The 24474-nt window shown below is 42.3% G+C and overlaps 2 protein-coding genes across 2 annotated transcripts; both read right to left on the reverse strand.

Moving 5' to 3' along the window:
• Window positions 1-640: 640 nt before the first annotated feature.
• On the reverse strand, window positions 641-8334 carry LOC106576754 (cytochrome c oxidase subunit 7A-related protein, mitochondrial). Its single transcript, XM_014154125.2, has 3 exons — window positions 8071-8334; window positions 1992-2126; window positions 641-1598 (listed from the first exon to the last, which is right to left on the reverse strand). Exons 1-3 carry the CDS (start codon window positions 8137-8139, stop codon window positions 1461-1463), a joined length of 342 nt encoding a protein of 113 aa, XP_014009600.1. The 5' UTR covers window positions 8140-8334; the 3' UTR covers window positions 641-1460.
• Window positions 8335-12989: 4655 nt separating this feature from the next.
• LOC106576753 (potassium voltage-gated channel subfamily G member 3) lies at window positions 12990-24241 on the reverse strand. Its single transcript, XM_014154123.2, has 2 exons — window positions 23254-24241; window positions 12990-17278 (listed from the first exon to the last, which is right to left on the reverse strand). Exons 1-2 carry the CDS (start codon window positions 23904-23906, stop codon window positions 16633-16635), a joined length of 1299 nt encoding a protein of 432 aa, XP_014009598.1. The 5' UTR covers window positions 23907-24241; the 3' UTR covers window positions 12990-16632.
• Between the last annotated feature and the right edge of the window lie 233 nt (window positions 24242-24474).

The following is a 24474-nucleotide window of genomic DNA, read 5'->3' on the forward strand; positions in this document are numbered from 1 at the left end:
AAGTGATCAGACTGATCCCAATATGTTTGGGATTGGTTGTATAATAAGGCACAGAGCTACTCCTAAAATGGTAACAGCCTATTTCAGACATCAGTTTTAAGTCAGTAGGTCAATTATCTTCAGAGCCATTCTAACAGACTTCCACCCACAGCCTGTTTTTCAACAAATACAAACTGTAATAGCTGAAGTGGCTAGATTAAACGCAGCCATCATTTTATAGGCCGGGCAGCCCGATATATCAAAAATTGACATTACATAACGTCATATTCAAATGAACTGTAATCCCCTTAATTACTGCATGACATCAATATTAACCTATAAGTGTATGATGGAAAGGTCTAGCTAGCTGCCTATTGCAAAACTCATTAACAATAAAGCAAAGATCAAATCAACAAGATATCCGCTTCCCCTCAATGAAGCCCGATACTCAAGGTCATACACATTTTTAATTGGCCGGAGCGGAGTTGGTCTTCCAGGACGATGTTGGAAAATCATCAATGACATGTTAAATAAATCTACAAATTGAACTAGAATGTCCAACTAGCATTCGTTCATGGCTCCCACTAGAAGGAATATCCCATTTCCTGGTCAGCTATTCTTAGAAGCAGATGGGTAACAAAATGAAAGAAAGCTAAAAAAATATGTTTTACAAACAAAATATACTTTATTATCCCAAGACAAAATTACAATGACTTGTCAGATACTCTGTGTACTCCCTTTTTTTTACAGAACACCATCAGTTAGTATGCAGACGAAATGACAACTCAACCTCTGCACCATAAATAAAATAGGGACTTGGGGGGCATGCAAATAAGGTAATGCAGATGTAACTTCTCAAAAGCAGAGTTTATTACAGAAAGAAACCAATGAATGATATCACACAACCTGAAGTATCACCTCATTATTAGCTTTGAAAAAGGTGCTAGCCCCATCCACCCTCTCGTCCAGAACAAAAGAGCACCCAAAGCCATCCATGTTATGAGCACCCAAAGCCATCCATGTTATGAGCACCCAAAGCCATCCATGTTATGAGACCCCAAATTCTTTCCACGCACATAGATGAGCGCTCTGGCAGAAAACATGGTCAGACTTTTTAAAAAATGTAGATTGTTGATACACGAGCCGTCATAATTATGTACCACTGATATGGTGTTGGTTGTTACCGAGACATCAGTAGAGGTATACATGTGGAAATGCACAACTTGCACAAGAACACAGAGCAAGTAAGATAGGGCAAGTAGTGATATTACATGGACTTAAATTTGACAAAGTATAGATTATTTGAGTCTGATGAAAACCTTAACATGAAACTAGGCAATCAATAAGACCAGGGGACATATAATTGAGAGTAAAGGGATTCCTTTCCTTGACCGTCTGAGCACAATCATCATCCACATTATTGCTCCTAATCATATAGAATCCTGTTGGACCCTTGAAGGGGAAGAGGCTGGATGAGCAGATCACTTCCTTGGCTGGGCAGCTATGTAGAGAGCCATCAGGCAGTAGAGGGTCCCACCAATGGTCAGGCCCATGGTGGTCCTGTACAGCATCTTGTCCATCAGGCCTCTCTTCAGGTGCACAGGGATACCGTCAGACTTCTGCAATGTAGACAGAATAAAGAGAATGAGAAATGTGATAGAAGTTTCCAACTCCCCACTGTGAGTCACAGGGGGGAATCCTGAGATATGTCATATTTTATTAAAGTCCAAACTTTATCATTGCTCACAACTTCTCTGCAGGGACAGTGTATATAACTTTCTAGAAAACTAGTCGGAACTAGAAGGAATATTGGCAGTGAATGTAGTTCGTGGTTGAAGTAAATTACCACAGGAGTTGATCGCTTTATCTTCTAACAAACCAAGGTCAAGTAGGAAAAACTCCTACACAAGCTTCCTGGGTTATTGGGGTTCTGTGATTATCACAGAACACCAATGACCCTAGGAAGCCAAGTAGTGTGTGGGTCAAACAAAAGGTTCGTGCAGTGTCTGTACCTGGAAGAGTTTCTGTAGGTCAGGGACTTTGTTGTGTCCCAGGTACTCCACCGTGTTCCCTGCCTCCGACACATATTTGGTGGGGGTGGCAAAGATCATTGGAGGGGCCTCCATGGGCACTGTTACCCTCAACCCCTGGAGAGACAACAAAACTTTAGACTGTGGAAACCACATGACCCAAACATCCACAAAACACATAGTTGGTCCTATCAGTGTTTGCCCTTTATGCATTTAGCAGCGGTGCACCGCCGTTGCTAAATCATGGTCGCCACTGAAAAAAGAAATACATAATGTAGATGTATGCCCTAGGAAGACCCCCCCCCGGCAAATTCGTCTCAAAACTACTGACTTATGTTAAAGAAATACTTTGGGATTGTTGCAATGAAGCCCCTTATCTACTTCCCCAGAGTCAGATGAACTCATGGATACCAATTGTATTTCTCTGTGTCCAATATGAAGGAAGTTAGAGGTCGTTTTGCAAGCCAATGCTAACTAAAAACATGCTAGCTGTTACCATAGACCTCCAGTCATTGTGCTAACGCTAGTTAGCAACTTCCTTCAAATTGCACGCAGAGACATAAATGGTATCCATGAGTTCATCTAGATAGAGGGCTTCATTGCCAAAAATCCCAAAGTATCCCTTTACGCATGTAGTAAGGATTAGGAGGTCTGCTGTTTACACGTGCAAAGGTGATTGCTTTGCTAACACTTTATATGCCTTCCAAATAATGTTATTCTCCAAACTAGATATGGAAAAGAGATGCATGTTTCTGAACAATACATCATGCTGCCTTGTTGACAACATGACCGACTGGTGCAGATTACTGTTGGATTTGAGAAGGGCACTCCTCCCTCACCAATAAGGTCAACAGGGTCAAAAGTGGTGTGGTTGTGGCTCACTCAACATAGCTAGGACTGTTTCATAGGTAGCGTTTGCTAGCTATAAAAACTAGCTAGATACCTTATTAGGGTACATAACTAACGGATGAGCTATCTATGCATCTTTGGTAGTTGATGTAATATTAGTAGCCACGGTACTAGCAGCATCTTCAAGGACCAGCCCCCCACACCTCAGCCACGAGCTGTTAACTCCCTTAGTTGGGCAGAAGGTATCGGAGCATTGCCACCACATCGCCATGCGCCTTCCAACTTCTGTAACAATGCGCTCTGTATAGCACCGCATTGACGTGATTGGTTGATGGGGGGGGGGGTACATTCTGTATAAATATAAACTCACTTCCTTGACAACAGCTCTACACTGCTCCGCGAAACACAAGAAGTATGAATGTCCTGACTTCTGCTGAGGCCATATCACCCTAAATGCTGCACAGCCAATGGAGACGTCGGATTGACCATGCGACTAGATGCACAATGCACTTCTCTCCAGAATGCGCTCTCCCCCGCCAATTTGTGCACATTCATTGTTTCATAACTTAAATTGAGTGAATTTCTTGTGTTTGATTGTTAGTCTATCAATACCCCCCTTACATATACCATCAGTAGTACATTTACCGGTAATTCCTAATCTACAATGTTTGTTACTTTGGTTTACGGTAATATATTTTAATGCATTCAATAGTATTGCAGTCTTCCCATTATCTGAGTGGACACATTGTTTGCAGTGCACAACCTATGCTACACTTGTGAGAAACAAGTTTTGGTTTATTTCATTCAATTTACGAGTTGTCAATTGTATTTTGTTTGGAGCGCTCCTATCAATGTTGAGTAAGGACGCGCACGCATAGAAGTAGGCCTATAGGCTACCTGGCCTGCGCGCAAATGTAGGCATATAAAATGTGCCCATTTGGGGATCTGATAGTATTTCTGATTAGCTTAACGCACCACCAGTAATGACCTGTGGAGCTTCTCAAAGTAATGTTTTCACCTCAAACAGCCCCATTGAGAATTACAATAGTTCCTCAATGTATTTGAAAAATCTTTTCAGCTCTCCCGCTTTCGATAACCACTCAGTGTGAAAGGGAAAAATGTCATGCTCGGATCCAGTCGAAACATCAGAAAATACCTGATTACTTCTTATCAGTGCTCGACTTTGACTGAAATAGGTTTCCGGTAGTCATTTTGGGTGCTGGTGCAGGAGCGCCACAATACTTCTGAGCTGGTATTCTATAAGAGGAACAGGAACTCAAGCAGTAGAACATTTGAGGTACAGGTACTCAGGTCTGGTGAGCTCCTGCCCATGTCAAACACTGCTTCTTATCCCTTGCGCAAATAGCCTACAGCTGTGTCTGTCCAAAGCCCACTTGCATGGGAAACTGAGGGCCCTGAATATTTTATACAATGTTGCATTCGGGCTGGACCCAAGTTAATACAATGTTTTAAGTTCGTTGTAGACAGGCCATGTGTAGCCAATGTGATTTATAGGATATTTCTTTTTGAATCAGGATATTTTCTACCTGCAGGCTGCAATCTTTTATTTGTTGGCTACTTTTAAATAGTTGGTAATGGCAATAGAAGTTACTTTTTAGGTTTTTATCATTTTCCATTTAGATCGAATTGATGAACCACATGATAATGATTTTGAGATATGAAAAAGTTACTATAAATGAATCCGTTTCAGGAAAATGTGCATATGAAAACAACTGCCACACACATCGGTAGAAATGGTAAGATAAATTTGCATTCAACATGAGAAAGGTTGCCGACTCCTCGTGTTGCCTATTACTGGCAACTTCAGGAGAGTAATGGCAGAATGTGCAAAAGCCAGCAGGAGGAGAATAGTTGGGTCAGGTTAAGGTTTTTTCTTCTGGTTATCTAGATCTCTGACGCCCTCGAAGCAGTCGTCTTATTTCATCAAATCGTAAGCTAAACGCCTCAGACAAGCTCAATGCATATAGTCGATTTTATTCAAACACATAGGGTGTGTCTATATGAAAAAAATACACAGTTAAAATTTAAAGAACAATGACTTTCGGTCGACCAACATTTTTAGTCGGGGAAAGCCCTAGAACGGTCATCCAACTTGGAATTCCAAGTCGGAAACTCTGCCATCTTCCGACTTCCCGACCTGAAGATCACTGACGTCATGAGAAGTTGGTAATAGCCACAACTTTCGGACAGAGGTGCAATGACGCGAAAGCGTAAGAATGGCGCTGTAGCTCAGTTGGTAGAGCATGGTGTTTGCAACGCCAGGGTTGTGGGTTCGATTCCCACGGGGGGCCAGCACAGAAAAAAAAAAATGTATGAAATTGTATGAAATGTAGACATTCCCTACTGTAAGTCGCTCTGGATAAGAGCGTCTGCTAAATGACTAAAATGTAAATGTAAGATCAGAGATTTGTCTGAGTATACACCTTCGTTCGAGGTGTACATACCTACGTCTCCTGATTGACTTACAGGTCTCCATGCTCTTGAGAAACTTGATGATCTACAAATGGTGTCAGATGGCAGCGGTGAGGATTCTGAGGTTGAGCCGGTCCAGGATGAAGTGGACATACCTGCGGCAACAGGTGTAGTGGACACTTCCAACGTTTTCCCTGATAATCCTACCAGATGATTATGGATTTTTGGAAAGAGTGGATTCGAGCTTTTGGGCCGACCCATTCATTGTATCGGGCTTGGTAAAGGACAAACTGGGAATGGTTACGTCTGCGAAAGTTTTGAGAACAGGAATTGTTTCGATTTTTTGTGTATCTGCCTGAAAGAGAGGAGAGGTAAAATATTTCCTATACTGAGGCAATGAAGAGGAGAGCCCAAGGGTGAGTGAGTCAACTGGGAGCCCCCCAGTGAGTAGGCCTGAAGAGAGAGGGAGCCAGCCAGATAGGATGAGTTTTAGTAAGGTTGGATTTCTTGGGTTTATAGCCAGAATATAACTGTGGTAGTTGCAGCAGCAGCAAAATATTTGGTTGTGAGATATTTTACTGGAGAAGATCTAAAGAAAGTTGTGAGAAGGGGTTCCGTCCTCCCAGGCCAACAGCCTGGTGTAGGATCGTTTAGGGCCATGTAGTGGGATAGGGTGGTAGGTTTTTGGGGGATAGTGTAAATCAAATCTAATTTTATTTGTCACATGCGCCAAATACAAACAGGTGTAGATCTTAACATAAAATGCGTACTTACAAGCCCTTAAAAAAACAACTCTGCATTGTTGGTTAAGACTGACTATGTGCTAGAAAAATAAATACCAAATTAAATAAACAAAAGTTTAAAAAATAAGTAACACAAAAGGCTCCTTAACAGCTTCAACCTCCAAGCCATAAGACTGCTAAACAGTTAATCAAATTGATACCTGGACTACCTGCATTAACCCTTTTTTTTTTAACACTGCTGCTGCTACTTGCTGTTTATTAACTATGCATAGTCCCTTTACCACTACGTCACAGGAGATTGGTGGCACCTTAATTGGGAGGGACGGGCTCGTGGTAATGGCTGGAGCGGAATAGGTGGAATGGTATCACATTTGCACGGTTCCATCCAGGCTGTATCACAATCAGCCGTGATTGGGAGTCCCATATGGTGGCACACAATTGGCCCAGCGTCGGCAGGTGTAGGCCGTCATTGTAAATAAGAATTTGTTCTTAACCGACTTGCCTAGTTAAAAAAACTAAGCAAGTACATATTACCTCAATTAAGCCTGCACATTGATTCTGTACCGGTACCCCCTACCGCCTGGTATAGAGGTCCTGGATGGCAGGAAGCTTTGCCCCAGTGATGTACTGGGCCGTACGCACTACACTCTGTTGTGCATTGCAGTCGGTGCAGGGTTACGCCTAGATCACACCGACAGCGTCTTTGCATTTTGGTACATCAGAAGTACATTCATTTTAAAATGGAATGCTGCATTTGCCTTGCAGCATTGCGTTGCAAAGGCAGTTGCAGTGGTTCTGTGTGGTGCATATGTTGAATTTATCAAAAGTATGTTTCAAACTGTATACGTCGTCAGATTGACAGGAATGGTAGCTGAAGGTGACTGTTTAACTTTTGTTGCACACATATCCAAATGATGCTGTGTACCATTTTGCGCAATAAAGCCATCAGTGTTATCTAGGCGTTAAAGGTGCTGCATGGTCATTCCGCCATCTGCATTATTGCCCATACAGAATTTAGGGTGATATGGCCTCTGCAGAAATCAGGGCATTCACTTATTGCACTTCACCAAGCAGCGCAGAGCTGTTGTGAAGGAAATTGTCAAGGAAGTGAGCGCAAGGCACTACAGAGGGTAGTGCATACGGCCCAGTACATCACTGTGGCCAGAACCTCCCGCCAACCAATCATGTCAATGCTGACCCTCCACGTTGTTACAAAATTTGAGAGGTGAATGGCGATGCAGTGGGTGCTCAATTGTGCCTCACACCATGGATGGTGTAACCCACTGTTCCTAAGCCGTCATTGAAAATAAGAATTTGTTCTTAACTTACTTGCCTAGTTAAATAAAGGTAAAATACGGCGCATCCGACCACATTTTCGGCTCAAGCATAAATTGGCTCTTTTTTAATTTAACCTTTATTTCACTGGGCAAGTAAGTTAAGAACAGATTCTTATTTACAATGACGGCCTACCGGGGAACAGTGGGTCAAGTGACTTGTTCAGGGGCAGAACGACATATGTTTACCTTCTCAGCTCGGTGATTTGATCAAGCAACCTTTCAGTTACCGGCCCAACGCCCTAACCACTAGGCTACCTGCCGATCCGGCACATAGATTGTCATAGATGGTGGTGCAATACATTTATCCTATTACTCTTTTTTTTTCACTATGTGGAATGCACATTCCGAAATGAGAACGGTAGCAATACGCCAAAAACCGTCTAGTCTGCCGGAAATTCACAAGACTAATCCGGAATGTCTCTGCAACAAAACGCTGCTAGCTAACCGGCACCAACTTGCTAGCTAGGGCTAATGTGTTTGCTAGCTTTGTAGGTCGAGTTACCTTAGCCAACCACAACATTAACTAGCCAGTTAACTGTTATAAAACAAATATATGTGGCGAGATTTCTTAGCCATGTTGTGTAAATCAATGCATGCGTTTGTTGTGCCCAATTGAAGCTAACGTTAGCTAGCTAACAATGTGAAGGTCATTAGTGGATTTTTACATCTTTGACTGCTGGACATGCTTTCTGTTCCTACCTGAGGGCTGTACGCACTTGGTGCCGATCCGGCAAGTCTTTGTGTAACTCCATTTAACTTGTAGTACATTTTACTTGGTTGCAAAACAAAAACAACAGTTACGAATAAGGTCGGATCACGGATATCCCCTTGTTGGCTAAACGTGCAGAGGATGGACCCAGCATTAACGACACAGCAGGTTGGCTCAGTGGTGCCTGATTAGAATATAATGATAATGGCGGCTTTTTGTCAAAAGTATATATGTTTTCTTCATTTAAGCTAACCCTTTCCCAACCTTAACCTAATTATCCGAACCTGCTGCGAAAAGTTAAAATCTGACGTTAATTTTACAAAAACTGAAGTCCATCTAGCCATAACCCTATTAAAAAGAGGCTAACTCCTTGGCAAAGGCCTATGTGGAAATTAATGCTAATGTCACATTTTGTGAATTTTGATGCATTTATTTAATCAAAACAAGTAAAAAGCAAACAATATGCTAACATGTACAAAATAAAACTACACCTCCGGTCGCATGCCTTTGACGTCTAGCTAACAGGTTTAACTTACTTTATCAGATGGACCCAAAGTCTCCTCTGAACATAGTTCGGGAATCGATAAAACAAGCACTATCCCGCTGAAGAGATATTGGGTTGCATGCCTGGAGCAAAACAATATACTAGCATTGTGTTTTCGTTTGAGATGTTAAGCAGAAAGCTAACTAACTAGCTTTTTGGCGAACAGTAGCGTAGACACATTTTTACAATTTGTTTTACTCTTATTGTTATCTTTAAAAAAATATATATCCTGATGGCTAGTCACTTTACTCTGATGTCATGTACATATCTCCCTCAAATACCATGTACCTCTGCACATTAATCTGGTACTCCCTGTATATAGCGCCATTCTTGTCTATTTTATTTTATTCCTCTTGTGTTACTATTTTTGTTGGGAAGGGCTCGTAAGCAAGCAATTCACGGTCAAGTCGATACCAGTTGTATACGGCGCATGTGACAAATAACATTTGATTTGATTTGATGGTTGGCGTAGTGAGGCGAAAAATTAAGCGGCTAATGTTGTAGTTACATTTCGTACATATTTTGAGCACATAAAGGCTTCATAATTCATAAAGGTCATGTTAACTGACATATATTATCTCTTAAAACAAAACGTATAAAATCTCCTAAACCTGTGTTAATTTCAGACTTTATCGCCTGCATATATCCCAAAACCCAAATATTTTCCACATTTATTCCCCCAATACAATGCACAAAGAAAATGCTAACTCGTTTCCGGTTTTTAGAACCATAAATTGGCGAGCTCTATTATAAAACAGGTTGTTTGGATCCTGGATGCTGATTGGTTGATAGCAAGGAGCGATAGCAGGGAGTTATTCACCACAATTCCTGGGTAATACCTATTAACAATACCATTTTAATTATCAATGCACATCCACTGTCCCACAGCCCAGGGATCCAATTAATAACCTTCATCTCATCTGGACAAAAGTGTCTAAACATACACTACCGTTCAAAAGTTTGGGGTCACTTAGAAATGTCCTTGTTTTTGAAAGAAAAGCAATTTTTGGGGCTATTAAAATGACATCAAATTGATCAGAAATAGCGTAGACTTTGTTAATGTTGTGAATGACTATTGTAGATGGAAACGGCTGATGTTTAATGGAATATCTACATAGGCGTACAGAGGCCCATTATCAGCAACCATCACACCTGTGTTGCAATGGCACGTTGTGTTAGCTAATTCCAGTTTATCATTTTAAAAGGCGAACTGATCATTAGAAAACCCTTTTTGAAATTATGTTAGCACAGCTGAAAACTGTTGTTCTGATTAAACAAGCAATAAAACTGGCCTTTTTTAGACTAGTTGAGTATCTGGAGCATCAGCATTTGTGGGTTTGATTACAGGCTCAAAATGGCCAGAAACATAACACTTTCTTCTGAAACTCGTCAGTCTGTTATTGTTCTGAGAAATGAAGGCTATTCCATGTGAGAAATTGCCAAGAAACTGAAGATCTCGTACAACGCTGTGTACTACTCCCTTCACAGAACAGTGCAAATTGGCTCTAACCAGAATAGAAAGAGGAGTGGGAGGCCCCGGTGCACAACTGAGCAAGAGGACAAGTACATTAGAGTGACGCCTCACAAGTCCTCAACTGGCAGCTTCATTAAATAGTACCCTTAAAACACCAGTCTCAACGTCAACAGTGAAGAGGCGATTCCGGGATGCTGGCCTTCTAGGCAGATTTCCTCTGTCCAGTGTCTGTGTTCTTATGCCAATCTTAATCTTTTATTTTTATTGGCCAGTCTGAGATATGTATTTTTCTTTCAACTCTTTAACTTTTACTTGAGTCATTTTCTATTAAGGTATCTTTACTTTTACTCAAGTATGACAATTGGGTACTTTTTTCACCACTAGTCATCGGTGATCAGGCCTAGCACCATCGTGTCGTCTACAAACTTTGATGGTTTTGGAGTCGTGCGCAGCCACGCAGTCGTGGGTCAACAGGGAGTACAGGAGGGGACTAAGCACCCACCCCTGAGGGGCCCCCGGGTTGAGGGTCAGCATGGCAGATGTTGTTGCCTACCCTCACCACATGGGGGCGTCCTGTCAGGAAGTCCAGGATCCAGTTGCAGAGGGCGGTGTTCAGTCCCGGATCCTTAGCTTAGTGATGAGCTTCGAAGGCACTATGGTGTTGAACACTGATCTGTGGTGAATTAACAGTGTTCAGTCAATAAATCAAATGTATTTATAAAGCCCTTTTTACATCAGCCGATGTCACAAAGTGCTATACAGAAACCCAGCCTAAAACCCCAAACAGCAAGCAATGCAGATGGAGAAGCACGGTGGCTAGGAAAACTCCCTAGAAAAACAGGAACCTAGGAAAAAAACCTAGAGAGGAACCAGGCTCTGAGGGGTGGCCAGTCCTCTTCTGGGTTTGCTGGGTGGATATTATAGCAGTATTATAGCAGTACATGGCCAAGATGTTCAAATGATTGCTGGATGATTATTTTTAAGTCTAATATTGCGGGAAATGGAGTTGCCAATGACTAGGGTTTTCAATTTGTCAGAGCTAATGGTGGGAGGCTTCGGTGGCTCAGACCCCGTAACGGGTGGAGGAGAGATCAGAGAAGGCTCGGCCTCTGACTCCGACTCGTTGCTTAATGGGGGAGAACCGGTTGAAAGTTTGTTGGCTGAATGAGCGACAGCAGTTGAGCATTCTGACAGCATTTCCTTCCAGAAGCCATGAGAAAATTGTCAGGCTGCGGGGACTGTGCGAGGGGATTTATACTACTATCTACTTATTGGTGGCACAGACGCTGTTTCATCCTTTCCTACACTTAAATTACCCTTGCCTAACGATTGCGTCTGAAGCTGGGCTTGCAGCACGGCTATCCTCACCATAAGGCGATAGTTCTCCTGTATATTATGAGAACAGCGACTGCAATTAGATGGCATCATGTTAATGTTACTACTTAGCTTCGGCTGGTGGAGGTGCTGTAGAACCATGTCCAGATAAAGCATCTGGGGTGAAAAAGTAAAATGAAAAAAGTTGAGTGAGGGAAAAATAAAAATGTAAAATGGTTATTAAAAATGTAAAAATACAAACCGTAAAGTTGGCAGGTAGCAAAGTAACGTTAGCAACAAACCGCACAGCAGCACGGAAACAAGTCTGGAAGTTGTGACCAGAAATGACAACACGAATCAATCACACAGCATTCTCACATAGCTGTTCCTTTTGTCCAGGTGGGAAAGGGCAGTGTGGAGTGCATTAGAGATTGCGTCATCTGTGGATGTGTTGGGGCAGCATGCGAATTGGAGAGAGTCCAGGGTGTCTGGGACGATGGTGTTGGTGTGAGTCATGACCAGCCTTTCAAAACATTTCATGGCTTCAAATGTGAGTGATACGGGGCAATAGTAATTTAGACAGGATACCTTGGTGTTCTTAGGCACAGGGACTATGGTGGTCTGCTTGAAACATGTAGGTATTACAGACCCAGTCAGAGTGAGGTTGAAAATGTCAGTGAAGACACTTGCCAACTGGTTTGCGCATACTGTGAGTACGCATCCTGGTAGTCCATCTGGACCTGTGGCTTTGTGAATGTTAACCTGTTTAAAGGTCTTACTCACATCAGCTACACATCGCCTACGACGAGCGTGGTCACACGGAACAGCTGGTGCTCTGACAAATGGTTAATCGGCTGGATTTCCCTTTGTAATCCGTGAAAGTTTGCAAGCCCTGCCACATCTGATGAGCATCAGAGCCGGTGTAGTAGGATTAAATCTTACTCCTGTATTGACGCTTTGCCTGTTTGATGAGTCGTAGCAGGATTTCTTATAAGCGTCCGGGTTAGTGTACCGCTCCTTTAAACATGCTAAGTCACTCACCCACCATTGCTGCTAAGTCACTCACCCACCACTGCTGCTAAGTCACTCACCCACCATTGCATGTTGTACCAAAATGGTGGGTTGGACCCCGCTTTATATGGGCAGATAGCTACATTGGTACGTGTTCATTTACAAAGGCATTCTGGATAAACTCCCTCTCTACCTCTAGCCTGCTCTCCTTCACCACTAGTAGTTACCAGATGCGGTCTACTAGGTGGTTGCTGCTTAAATTCCCCAGGGCTTTTACGAAATAAGGCAAGACTGCCTTCTATGTGCACCAGAGGCATGGAACAGGAAACAATCTATTGCTTCACCTAGATGTATTAGTGCTCCTCAATGCAAGACTGTGTTTCTGTAGACTGGATTGTGTTGTTGTGCTGATTGTATTGTACGCATTATTTTTGGTTGTAATGTTGTATTGATTGCTGCTGCCTTCTTGGCCAGGTATCCCTTGCTTCTCAATGGACTTTTCCTGGTTAAATAAATACATGTGTACAGTCATGTAAGCCCTAAATGTACTCAGACAGACATGCAGATTAGACTTAGATTTTCTTTATTTATATACAACCATTCTATCTGTAAACAACATAAGCTCTATACAAAATAGCTGGTTCCATAAAAAATAAGGGAAAAAAACTATATGGCTTGCAGAAACACAACCATTTCTTCAAGAGATATATGCACTGTTGCACTTGTACATTCTATTGAAGCAGCAATAAGCTAGAGATGCCCACATAAGGTGTTCGGGTGTGACAAAGTACAGTATCCAGAAGTAGCAGGTCCTCTCTATTTATGTGAGTATAAGCCATATTTTAAGTCTTGTAGAAAATGTACAAACTTTTCAAATAATAATTAGGTATTTTTCTCTTGAATTATTTCCATTGTAACAAATGTGGGCCCACTTTTGCCCCAACTACATCCACTGTGAGCAAGGAAATCTGTCCTAAAGGGTTTAAGAGCAGTGAAAACATTCTGCACTTATTCTCAAAAACTGATTTTAGAAATATAACATTTGTTCCAACCAACATCCAATTTCCTTATACCTGATCCTCAACACAACAGTAGCTTTTCCAGAACAGTTCAGTTTCAGTCCTTTGTCAAAAATACATATTCTGATGACAACAGAGATACTCACATAATATTGTCCCGGTCAAAATATCAAGATGGCACTGAGTGGGGCGTGGAGTATTTGAGTATTTCATTGAGAAGAGCGATGTCAGAAGTGACAGGGTGTCAGTCAGAGAGACATTAACTAGGTCACACAATGATTTTATAACCAATGAACAATGTTTAATCTTCTCAAAATTAGTTTTTATTGCCTGATTTGTAATCCCCTTTTTGTGTGTCAATTGATTGATTCATAATGTCATTTATGATGACCTTTCTGACTTTTCATTATACGTATGTGCAGTTTGGATTGGCAAAATACAAGTGAAATCCACTCTTGTTTACCCATGTTATTAAAATGGAGCTCTCCCAGAGAAAAACCACTCACAAAACGCTCACCTTTGTGTGTGTGTCTGTGTGAGAGAGAGAAAAAGAAAGAGTCAGGCAGACAGAAAGATAGACGAAGAAGAAGAGGGACAGAATATGGTTAGAGAAAGTATAGCTTGTGGTCCATGTGTGGCTTGTATTTTTAATGGTGTTAAGAGTCTGTTACCCCTGTAGCAGTTAGAATCCCTGATGAATGTTGTGGAAATTTTCACTAAATTGGCGTAGAATCCAGGGAGATCTGATTGATGTGAATTTATGTCATGGAAAAGTAGGCTGGTCAGATATACAAGTCCTAATTGCTGTGGAGCAATGTGACTTTCTATGAGTTTATAAATGAGAGCAGAGATAATATGCCATGTTTGTCGTGTGAAGGATGACAAGAGTAAAGTGACAGGAAATGATTTCCGTTGGTAAGGAGGCTCTTACAGAGATAGGCTACATGTTGCTGCCAGTTCCCTTCACGTTCAAAACTCATTCTTTGCTCACATTCTCAAAGTGAATACTAAAGTTGTTTACTCTCAGGATATTGCACCTGTTGGTTTGAGTTCATCGTCGGCATAGAGATATTAGGGCAGTTGGAATTGCAAACTCCCCCTGTTGGAAGTTGTTGAAGTTTTAATGAAATTGGTTTTCCTCCAGGGAAGTTGTAGTGAGAATAGGAAGGAATGCTTCGATGACAGGCTCTTGCAATACAATTCTTCCAATACCCCTGAACAACACCATCCTGCATACTAATATAATGCAAATCTAACATTTTCAAAGTCGATTAAGTCTAGTCAAGCCTTTTCTTCGAGTCCCTGATGCCCAAAGTTCTGAAATAACGGTTTTAATCAATCTTATCCTATCAACATTCCACACAGTTAAAGCATTGTGACTACTGGGTTTGGAAAACAGCCAAGTGAAAGTGGGGGTAGATCAGAGAGAGCAGATGGGGCTGTCTGCAGCTAGCGGAAACTATAACACTGAGGACAAAGCAAAGGAACTAAATCTGTGTCAAAAGAACCAGCATCACTAGTACAATTAGACTGTGAGTCCCGGCAGTCAATATCTATCACATCAAATAGAGAACTCTGACAATAACGCTCATGTACATTCATTATTAACTTGATGAACTTTCATTTTTCTGCTCCCACTATAAAAGGTGCTACTGGAAGATATAAAACTGCTTTGGTTGAAAATAGAATTCAGATAAAATGAGGTCAAGAACAGATTGGGGTTTTTCAGAGAGCAAAACCTTTACAATATTACATTTACAGATTCTGGTAGCGAACACGAAAACCCAGTCCTAGAGCAAACACATCTATGCACAATCTGAGAAAAAAGAGATGGTGCTTGTCAGTGATAACAGGTAGTGTAGCCTGAAGCCGGCTGATATGAAGAGAACACACGATGATCCCATTCCCAATGAAAGAAATGAATGAAGGCATGATTAAAGCTTTTCAGAATCGCCCAAATTCACTCTGGCAGGAAAGGAGGCCGAATGCGTCACACAAGCCACCCAAACATGGCGTCGACAGAGTGTCGAGGAGAAGCGGGTGGGCCAGACAACAACATTGAGAGGAGTGCCTACCAAGGCTGTGGTGGTTGTGCCGAGTGCCTTTGTAGTGACAGGAAGAGGCTACCAAGGTTGACAACCAGCCACAAATGGTTCCACTCCTCCAGTCAGAAGACTCGCAGCGCTCACGAGGCTGAGGCAGACATGCCCTCTCCTCACTGCACTGTGTGGTGTCAGCCGAACCACCAGTTTCTCCATGACACACTCTCGCTCTGTGGCTCCGTGTTCCACATTAAAGACCCGCCTACACAGCTGAGCTGACAGACCCATACGGTACTGTACTCTTTCTTGTTCAACCCCTTCCACCCCCTCTCTTGGTTTCTGCGAAAAAATACCTTTCAAAACCACTTTGCATTGGTTTGGTTTTCAGGCGGAATGGTTAATAGGTTTAGAATGTGACCTTGTTTGAGTTGTAAATGGGCTCATTCAAATTCACAAAGTGTTGTGTTTTTATATTTGTCAGGTTTGTCTACGCAAAATAAAAGGGGAAGTGTGAGCGTTGAAGTGAAAGATTAAAGGGAACAGTGTTCACTGTACTCATACGCTTTGGTTCTTGGTAATGCATTGTTGTTCACTGACTGGCCAAAGGAACACTAGAAATAAATGATCTATGAAAGAGAAGAAATGTTACCTTCCATCCTCACACTGACATTGCCAGAAGTGTGGGATTGAAAATTGCATTAAAACTCAAATCCCTTTTGTGGCATGTCACCATGCAAGAAGAAGGTTTTACTGTGAGACTGGCTAAATACTGTATAATCCACAGTAATATGAAGGCCTCTGTCTGGTCTGACACAATCCAGTTGCCCTCCAACGATGACATCCTGTCAGGGACATCTGCCCCGAACACCACTGTCACCATGGCAGCTGTGGAAACTGTCCTTGTCCCCATCGGGTTCCGTTACTTCCTATTTGGAATTGACTGTTGAAGAAGAAGGCTGTGCTATATGCAAACCTCAAAACACATAACATCTCATACTGATGTTCCAAGACGAGGGATAAATCAACAAAATACGTTAAATAAAGTGTGAGACCAATGATAGAGGCCATGTTTCCGATCGATGCACACTTCCAGGGTGGATGGAGGTCTCTGAAGAGTTGTCAGGGGGTGTAGCGACATCAGGGGTCCCTCAGTCGAGAAACTCTGCGGACAGGCTCCGCGTGCAGCGGGCCGAGCGGAACTTGAGCTCATGGTAGCACTGCACGAAGCTGTGGTAGATGAAGGTGATGGGCAGTGCCAGGAGCACGATGCCGCTCACCACGCACAGGCCACCCAGCACTCGCCCAGGCACGGTGATGGGGTACATGTCTCCATAGCCCACAGTGGTCATGGAGATAATAACCCACCAACAGGCGGCGGGAATGCTGGCGTAGTCCTCGTTCGGCGACTCCAGGTCCAGGCCATGCTCCAGCAGCTGGGCTAGAGCACTGAAGATGGCCATAGGCACGCAGATAAACAGCAGCAGCATCACCATTTCCCGGTAGCAGCGACTCAGCGTTAGTCCCAGAGTCTGCAGGCCCAGGAAGTGACGGGCCAGCTTGATCACCCAGAAGATGCGCATCATGCGCAGAACGCGCAGGGTGACACCCGCCCGCTGAAGCTGGGAGTTCTCCCCTGTCAGCATCGTCATGGAGATGGAGATGTAGTAGGGCGTGATGGCCAGTAGGTCGATGATGTTGAGGGGCCGTTTGACAAACTCACACTTGTCCCGCGACATGATGAAGCGCACAATGCACTCAGCGGTGAACCAGCCGATACATACAGCCTCGATGATCCTGCGGGAGGGAGAACCAGGCAGAGTTACCGCAAGCATGAGAGCTGGAAATTCCACTATAGGTCTACACACTACTGTATATCTACAAGCAATGGACTGCAGACAATACACTCTTACAAAAAAAAAGTTGCTACGTAGAATCCATTTTGGTTTCTGGTAGAACCTTTTCACTGAAGGGTTCTTAAATGGTTTCTTGAGGGTTAGGGCCTATTCGTTGGGTGAAAGTGTTTTGAAACAAAAAAAGGGTTCGCCTACAGCAGTTTCCCAACTCCTGTCCTTAGATACCCCCAACAGCACACATTTTTGTTGTAGCCCCAGACAAACTCACCTGATTCAACTCATTGAGGGCTTGATGATTAGTTGACAAGTTGAATCAGGTGTGCTTGTCTGGGGCTTTAACAAACATGTGTGCTGTTGGGGGTACTCAAGGACTGGAGTTGGGAAACACTGGTCTACAGGGAAAGCCTTTATTAACCCTTTTTTTCTGGTTGAATCAACATTGTTTCCATGTCATTTCAACCAAAAACAATCATGTGATGACGTTGAATCAACGTGGAAAACTGATTGGAGTTGCAAAAAGTAATCAACAAAAGGTCATTTCTTTTTTTTTTTCACCCAACTTTTAACCTAAGTCCAATGACATGGTGCCATTTTTTTGTTGATTTCACATTGAATTGACAATTGTTGACAACTCAACCAAATGTAAATCAAAACTAGACGTTGAACTGACGTCTGTGCCCAGTGGGATATGACTTATGGACGCTCTTACATTTTGATGCAATAAATTGATTCTTGATATTCTAACATTTTCACATCGTAATCCTGTTGTAATTTACCAACCTGACCACCTGAATTTCTTTATGCCAGAACCTGCAGAAGATATTCTGCGTTTTTAAGTGAGGTTGTAATTTACAGCATTATATTTGGTGCCATACTTTGCCTAAGCTACATAGTGAGAAACAACCCTCAGACTGACGTAATCACATGATAATTTACAATGTTCTCAAGTAAACTCATTTGAAAACATATAACAGCAGCAAATGTCAAATCAAAGTAGCATGCACATTTTTGACTTTCATTTGATTCTGAGACCATTCCTGGGCCTGGACATTATAGACAAATGTATTGCAGCTCAGTGTGTACAGAATACTCCAGGCAAGAATATGGTAGAGGCATACTGATAAGGGATTTTAGAGGCTTCTTTTCCACCTTAATTATACCATGAATTAAAGGCAAGTTAGACCTGGTTGAGACTGAGCCCTGAGTATGCCTATTAGGTGTAGAGCGCGTGAGGACAGACTGCCACAAATGACCAGAGTAGAGGTAAGGCTGTAATGAGGGATTGCAGTCAGCTAGTCAAAAGCCAGTTACAGTTTATTCCATCAAAATATGCTGTTGTCAAATGCTGATATACAGTGCCTTGCAAAAGTATTCATTCCCCTTGGTGTTTTTCCTATTTTGTTGCATTACAACCTGTAATTTAAATAGATTTTTATTTGGAATTCATGTAATGGAGATACACAAAATAGTCCAAATCAGTGAAGTGAAAAAAATGACTTGTTTAAAAAAGAAAAAAGTAGTGCGTGCATATGTATTCACCCCCTTTGCTATGAAGCCCCTAAATAAGATCTGGTGCAGCCAATTACCTTCAGAAGTCACATAATTAAGTTAGATTGCACACAGGTGGACTTTATTTAAGTGTCACATGATCTGTCACATGATCTCAGTATTTTTACACATGTTCTGAAAGGCCCCAGTCTGCAACACCACTAAGCAAGGGGCACCACCAAGCAAGCGGCACCATGAAGACCAAGGAGCTCTCCAAACAGGTCAGGGACAAAGTTGTGGAGAAGTACAGATCAGGGTTGGGTTAAAAAAAGATCAGAAACTTTGAACATCCCACAGAGCACCATTAAATCCATTATTAAAAAATGGAAAGAATATGGCACCACAACAAACCTGCCAAGAGAGGGCCGCCCACCAAAACTCACAGACCAGGCAAGGAGGGCATTAATCAGAGAGGCAACAAAGATAACCCTGAAGGATCTGCAAAGCTCCACAGCGGAGATTGGAGTATCTATCCATAGGACCTCTTTAAGCCATACACTCCACAGAGCTGGGCTTTACGGAAGAGTGACCAGAGAAAAGCCATTGCTTAAAGAAAAATAAGCAAACACGTTTGGTGTTTGCCAAAAGGCATGTGGGAGACTCCCCAAAAATATGGAAGAAAGTACTCTGTTCAGATGAGACTAAAATTTTAGCTTTTTGGCCATCAAGGAAAACGCTATGTCTGGTGCAAACCCAACACCTCTCATCACCCCGAGAACAACATCCCCACAGTGAAGCATGGTGGTGGCAGCATCATGCTGTGGGGATGTATTTCATTGGCAGGGACTAGGAAACTGGTCAGAATTGAAGGAATGATGAATGGCGCTAAATACAGGGAAATTCTTGAGGAAAACCTGTTTCAGTCTTCCAAAGATTTGAGACTGGGATGGAGGTTCGCCTTCCAGCAGGACAATGACCCTAAGCATACTGCTAAAGCAACACTCGAGTGGTTTAAGGGGAAACATTTAAATGTCTTGGAATGGCATAGTCAAAGCCCAGACTTCAATCCAATTCAGAATCTGTGGTATGACTTAAAGATTGCTGTACACCAGCGGAACCCATCCAACTTGAAGGAGCTGAAGCAGTTTTGCCTTGAAGAATGGGCAAAAATCCCAGTGGCTAGATGTGCCAAGCTTATAGAGACATACCCCAAGAGAATTGCTTCTGTAATTGCTGCAAAATGTGTCTCTACAAAGTATTGACTTTGGGGGGGTGAATAGTTATGCATGCTCAAGTTCAGTTTTTTTTGTCTTATTTCTTGTTTGTTTCACAAGAAAAAATATTTTGCATCTTCAAAGTGGTAGGCATGTTGTGTGAATCAAATGATACAAACCCCCCCAAAATTAATTTTAATTTAGTGCATCCTAAGTTGCTTGAGTAGAATGTGAGTACCCTTTACTGTATTACCTTGGAACAACTGGCATTTGTGACATCATGCTCACTTAAAAACATTTCCCCATTTAAAAGGGAAACAAATCAGGTACAACCATAACCTCCCATCACTGGCTTAGAACAATACCTACCTGCATTGCCTACAACCACACACACACACACACACACACACACTGTTGGGTGCCTTTCAGGTACCAATACCTTGAGAGCAGTCCGCGTGGCAGTCATGGATACAAGACAGACACACAGGTTAAAGAGCAGAGTGAGAGCAGACAAGAAAGGGATGACAAACAGCTCTTTAGACAAATGGACAGAAGTATTGGCTGACACACAGTTATATGTATTGATACATGGCTAAATTTGATTGATTCATGTTCTGATCTCCTTCAAAACATCAAAAGTAAACATGAGTCTTTAAAAAAGTAGACATGAAACTGACAGTGTATTACACCAAGAAACAACAATACATAATTATTTGTACCTGTCTCCTTGACAGTCTCCTATGATAAAGGTAGGCGTACTCTACCTGAAATCAGCACATTGGACAGGTACTGCAGGCTACCACTAAAAATCAGCACTGTAGACAGGTCCTGAGTATTATAGTAGGCTACCACCAAAATCAGTGCCTTGGAGAGGTACTGTCAGATGCCACTAAAATTAGTACCTGGAGAGCTACTGTCAGATACCAATAAAATCATTACCTTGGAGAGGTACTGTCGGATGCCACTAAAATCAGCAATTTGGACAGTTACCGATACATATGCGCTCATCCCAAAAGGAAGCCGAGACATTCACAACTCATTTACATTTACTGCCTTAATCTAAATGTATCACTGTAAACGTGTTGTCTGTAACAAGAGAGGCAACGCTCCAACTTGTTAAGTTCTTCAGCCTCTCTTGTATAAAAGACTATGACGACATAGTGCTGAAAGATAAAATGCATGACAAAAACGACAATAGTGCAAGGGGCAGTGATGCTTCTGGCAATGAACATTTAGATTGGACACCTTTAAGTGTCCGTATAGTATAATATGTCATATTGTAATGACAATTGGCCAACATACAAAATGGAGACTTTGGCACATGAAATGTGTTGTTCACTTGGTAGGATCAGACCAGAAGCTCCCTTGACATTTAACTTTAATAAACATTCAGCTCCTCCTCTGCCCCCTTCCCCACAGGGGTTCTTATAATCTGTTGCCAGGAGACCATGTGGTCGGGGACCAGGGCCGTTTCCAGCATTTCGGGGGCCCTAAGCGAGATTTGGTTAGATTGCTAGGTAAATTGGTCTAGCCAGCTATCTATAAAATTTAAGCTGACATGGGCTAATTGAGTGACTGTCAGTAAATTACATACCAAGAGGAAAGCTGCTGATGCACTACCAAATTTTGAAACTGTACAGGATTCTACTATCCTAACCAACAGTAAGTTGAGACCCTGACTGGCTTCTAAAAATAATAATAGTATATAATATATACATATACTTTTTTTCCTAACATTTGGTTGGGCCGCCATAGGGGACATTTATGTTGCTTAGAAATGGCACTGTCTGGGTCTACTAAATAGTAGGCCCAGTGGTGTAGTTGAGGGAAAACCCACCGTTTGCAGGAAACCGCATTGAAAGTAGGCCTATAGAGAGCGCTACTTGTTTTCACCAAGACAGGCAATAACAGTTTACACACCTATTTTTGTTCCAGATTGATGTTGAAATTGGACATCTATCCATGTCCTGAGGACATTGGGAAATGCCTTCAAAACTAGCCATAGGGGCAAGTGTGTTATGGCATTGTGGATGGGTGTAATCCCATGACTCTGGATCAGAAGGTTGCGTGTTCGATCCCAATCATGGACACAGGTTTGAAATGTTTGGTTTTAACCCTATCCAAAACCTTAACCATTTGGAATGAGTGCCTAAACGGAATGTTTTAACCCCATTCCAAACCTTAACCATTCAGAATGAGTGCTAAACTTAAAGCTGCAATATGTAACTTTTTGGGAGATCAGATCTGTTCTATTTCTGTGCTTCCCATCCTTAATTTTCGTTTTTGCACACCAGCGTCAAACAGCTGAAAATACAATATTTTTGGTAATGAAAAATATATTTCACTGCGGTTTAGATGGTACAATGATTCTCTACACTATAATTGCTTGTTTTGTCACAAACTGAAATTAGGCGAACTATTCAAATTTTAGCAACCAGGAAATGGCGGAGCGATTTCTGAATAGTGCATCTTTAAGGTTTAATATTTGATGTTTAATGTCCTTAAACTTATTTTAATGCTTAAACTTAATGTAATGTTTTAACTCCATTTCCAAACCTTAACCATTCGGAATGAGTGCCTTAACTTAATGTCACGCTCTGACCTAGGAGAGCTGTGTTTTTCTTGTTTAGTTAGGTCAGGGTGTGATAGGTGGGTGGGCATTCTATGTTTTCGTTTTCTATGTTTTGGCCAGGTATGGTTTCCAATCAGAGGCAGCTGTCTATTGTTGTCTCTGATTGGAAGCCATACTTAGGCAGCCTGTTTTTCATGTGTTGTTGTGGGTAGTTGTTTTCCGTTGTCAAGTGTACCTGACGGAACTGTTGGCTGTCGTTTTGTTGTTTTTGGTTAAGTGTTTCATTAAAGAAAAAGTATGAGCACTCTACACGCTGCGCCTTGGTCCCCTTTATACGACCCGCGTTACACTTAACCCTTAACTTGGTTCCATTCCAGCCATTACAATGAGCCCGTCCTTCTATAGCTCCTCCCAGCAGCCTCCACTGTATTATATGCAGAATACAACAATATACATTCTAAATTAGTGTTGGTAGGCCTATGTCACAGCAGCTGAAATAAAACGTTGTGCAGTCTTGTGGTCCTTACAAGTTACAAGTCCATTGAGAAGTAGAGCATTGATCCTATGTAATGTATCAACATCGCAGGCAATCAAATAACGGAGAAATCTGGAAATATATAATAAAAGATAGGACATAGATACCCGGATGGATGCTCTAAAGAGTCTGGATTGTACCCGTGTTCCTCCACGCTGTTGTTCTCAGCGGTTTTCCAATCTGGCAAAGTACTCACACAAAGCATCACCATGGACACTAAAACAAATATGACGGACACTGAGGCCAAGATTTGTGCTGCGACTGATGAAGTCGGCTCCTCAAAAGTACTTCTCATTCTCTCCAGCCACTTGGACTCCTCTCTCTCCGTGACCACGCGAGTCACCAAATTCTCGCCCTTCAACTCTTCCTCGAGTTTGACTTCCTCCTCGGAGAAATTAATGTACGAGTCGGACATTTTATTGTCCAGTCTCCGCTGGCAGCAAAACTCCAAGTGTGAGCTCTCCAGCCCCCAGTAAATCATCTCTTTATAGAATGATAGCTCGCACATCTGCGGGACGAACCGTAGCTTTCCGTACTTCACGTACAGCATGATGAAACCAAAAGCCTCCGAGTGCCTATCAAAGAAAAACTCGTTCCGTTCCCGATCATAGTCGTCGCACACTTCCAGTACTTCTTTCTCCGATGCGCATTTGTGCAAACGGCTCACTCTGCTCAGAGGGAAATCCTTTATCACATCCTTAGGGAACGCATATTTTGTGCCACCCACATTAAGGATACAGATGCTCTTCCCAAACTTCATCTTCCAATTGTTGACAGGTGTTTGTAAAGTACTGAAAAAGGCACCCTCTGCGATTTACACAGCGCCAAAAGGCACCCGTTCCTTATACAACCATCATGCTTTATCCCTCTCTAAGTCCAATATAGGAGTCAATACGTCGTCATTGTGTTTGGCCGCTATTATTAGCGTTCGTTTGTTATTATCCTCCTTCTGAGAGATATCTGACCGACTGGAGTTGTCGTGAAGACCATGCAACAGAGCGCACTCGCCGTTTGCACCTGACTCCTTGTGCACGTCATGGTGTTCTGAGCGCCTGTAACTCAAGTGTCCAAACCAACTAGTCCTCCGTGTGCAGATCCGAGTAGTGTCACACGGGACTCCCGCTCACACACACACACACACACTTCTAGCTTGTATGGCTCCCTGGGCATACCCCCCCCCCAAAAAAAAATGCACCATTCTGCACTAACTGTAATTTTATTCAGACATTTGGAACACAAATAAATAATCATAACATTTAAAACTATATGAATATAAAAAATATATACACAAATAAGACTCATAAATATCAAAAGAAGTAACAAAGTCA

Source organism: Salmo salar, chromosome ssa18 (assembly GCF_905237065.1).
Source record: "Salmo salar chromosome ssa18, Ssal_v3.1, whole genome shotgun sequence".
NCBI lineage: Eukaryota > Metazoa > Chordata > Actinopteri > Salmoniformes > Salmonidae > Salmo > Salmo salar.